General features: G+C 34.3%; 1 protein-coding gene across 1 annotated transcript in view; it reads left to right on the top strand.

Moving 5' to 3' along the window:
• Positions 1 to 2,046, top strand: part of RAB12 (RAB12, member RAS oncogene family) — a 39,945-nt gene that overhangs the window by 20,774 nt on the left and 17,125 nt on the right. Inside the window, exon 2 of the mRNA XM_004703049.3 lies at positions 1,324 to 1,384. Coding sequence (XP_004703106.2) covers positions 1,324 to 1,384 — 61 coding nt within the window. The remainder of the gene's footprint in view (positions 1 to 1,323; positions 1,385 to 2,046) is intronic.

Here is a 2,046-nt window from a genome sequence, read left to right as displayed (position 1 = left end):
GGGGGGGGAGGAGAAACATCACAATGATCAACAGATAACCCCACCCACCCAAGGTGACAAACAACAGAAACATGGGTGAAGGGAGACAGCAGACAATGGAAGATGTGAAAATAATAATTTATAGTTTATCAAGGATTCATGGGGGAGGGAGGGAAATAAAATTAAGGAGCTGAAACTAAGGGCTCAAGTAGAAAGACAATGTTTTTAAAAGGATGATAGCAATATATGTACCAACGTTCTTGACACAATGGATGTGTGGATTGTTGTAAAAGCCCCCAATAAAATTATTTTAAAATAAATAAAATAGTTTTTTTAAAAAAAGGTTTTTCTGCTGAATCTAGGGTATTCTGAAGAGAAAAGCCTGTGTTTTTAAAGTGCTGCCAAATGACAAAAGGAGTAACAAACAATTTGATTTAAATGTGCAATGTAAGTTGTCAGTAGTAAAACTATCGAAAAAACTACCTGTTTTCCTCCAGTTTGTTGAAAGTACCCTACCTAATATTCTTGCAATGGCTAAAATTATGCTCTTTAATTCTGTGCTGATAGTTTTAAAACTGTTTCAGTATAACAAATACTTATCTAAATGGAGAGTTGTCTGGCTTTATGTGAACAATATAAATGGCAGGGAATAAGAGTTATATAGTGTATGCCTAAAAAATGGCTATTTCTTTAATATGTTGTACTGGGATAATGGTATTTCAACTAGTTATCAGCACATGACAATACATTTCCTCCTCACTTCTATGCTAGATGAAAAATCCTAAAAATTACAGCTGAGAGGAAAGAACACTATACCTATGTGATGGATGAGCTGAAGACTTTGTCCATTTGAAAAATATTATTTTCAGGTCCTTTACTTACTAAAGGAGGCCCAGTTTCACCCCAGTGCTTTGAGAACTGTCTAAATTAACTCAAATGAAAAGAGAAAATGTGTTGGTAAAACTCTGGTTTACCACACAAAAAAATCGTGATATTTAATTTTTTATGACTGCTGGAAATTTTAATACATGAATTATTAGCTTCATATTATAAGTGTTTTGATATCAGTATGAAGTTCCATTTAAGAATTTTAAAGATATATTATAGACAATGAATATTAGACAGATAGTTCAGTATTAAACCCTAACATAAAATATACCTGACATTTCTATTTGAATCCTGAAGTGAGAGAAGATTGCAGTAGGTACTGATTTTGGAATACTTATGCTTATACCTTTTAGGATTTAGTGTTAATTGTTTTTGTTTTTCTTCTTCCTAGTACTAATAGAAAATTACAGGTAGAGTTTTTCTTGACAAATTCCTTCTAATTTGTTTTGTTTATAGGTGTTGACTTCAAAATCAAAACTGTAGAGCTAAGGGGAAAGAAAATTAGATTACAGATCTGGTAAGTGGAAGGAAGCATGTGCACCCCAGAACGTGCTTTATGTGTTTAACATCAATCCATGTGCTTGTCTAATAAAATTAACTCTTCGAGCTGGTTTGCCTCGCCCATTTTATTTTCTTTTACTCATTTTAAAAATAAATGGGACAGTACTTTCTTCGAGAGAGAATATATAAGCGAGTCTACTTATTTCATGCTCATGAAGAGTACAAAGAAAAATGCTACTTTAATGTCAACTCACTAGAAGCCTTTATTTAAGCTTCTATTTACAATCATTTGGCATGCATATCAAAGCTATCATTACTAAAATGCAATTGCTTGATTACTTGTCTCTAGGTCTTTACTGTTATTTGGCGTTATGGTGTCCCATATGTTTGTAACTCTTGTTTGCTCAGTTTAAAGTCAGATCACCCATAGGGAAATGCAGGCTCTTCCTCGTGAACCAGGGTGAGTATGTATGGTTGTGAGGCAAGGCTGATCCTTCCAGCTCTGTTAATGATTTCCCCGTTAATGGTGACTGGAAAATTAGCCCAGGTACCCCTTTCTGAAGGAAGTGACGTTCTCAAAGTATGCTTTCCTCAGATCCTAAATCTAATGAGAGAACAAGCCAGCCCTGTCAAAGCGTTTTTCAAGTCTAAGAGTTTTCTGACCTCTATAAAGGAGTG

This window comes from Echinops telfairi, unplaced genomic scaffold, assembly GCF_000313985.2.
Source record: "Echinops telfairi isolate 266 unplaced genomic scaffold, ASM31398v2 ScPeMD7_57;HRSCAF=196, whole genome shotgun sequence".
Lineage (NCBI taxonomy): Eukaryota > Metazoa > Chordata > Mammalia > Afrosoricida > Tenrecidae > Echinops > Echinops telfairi.
The sequence above is the reverse complement of the archived record's forward strand: the minus strand, read 5'-3'. Positions and strand labels throughout refer to the sequence as shown.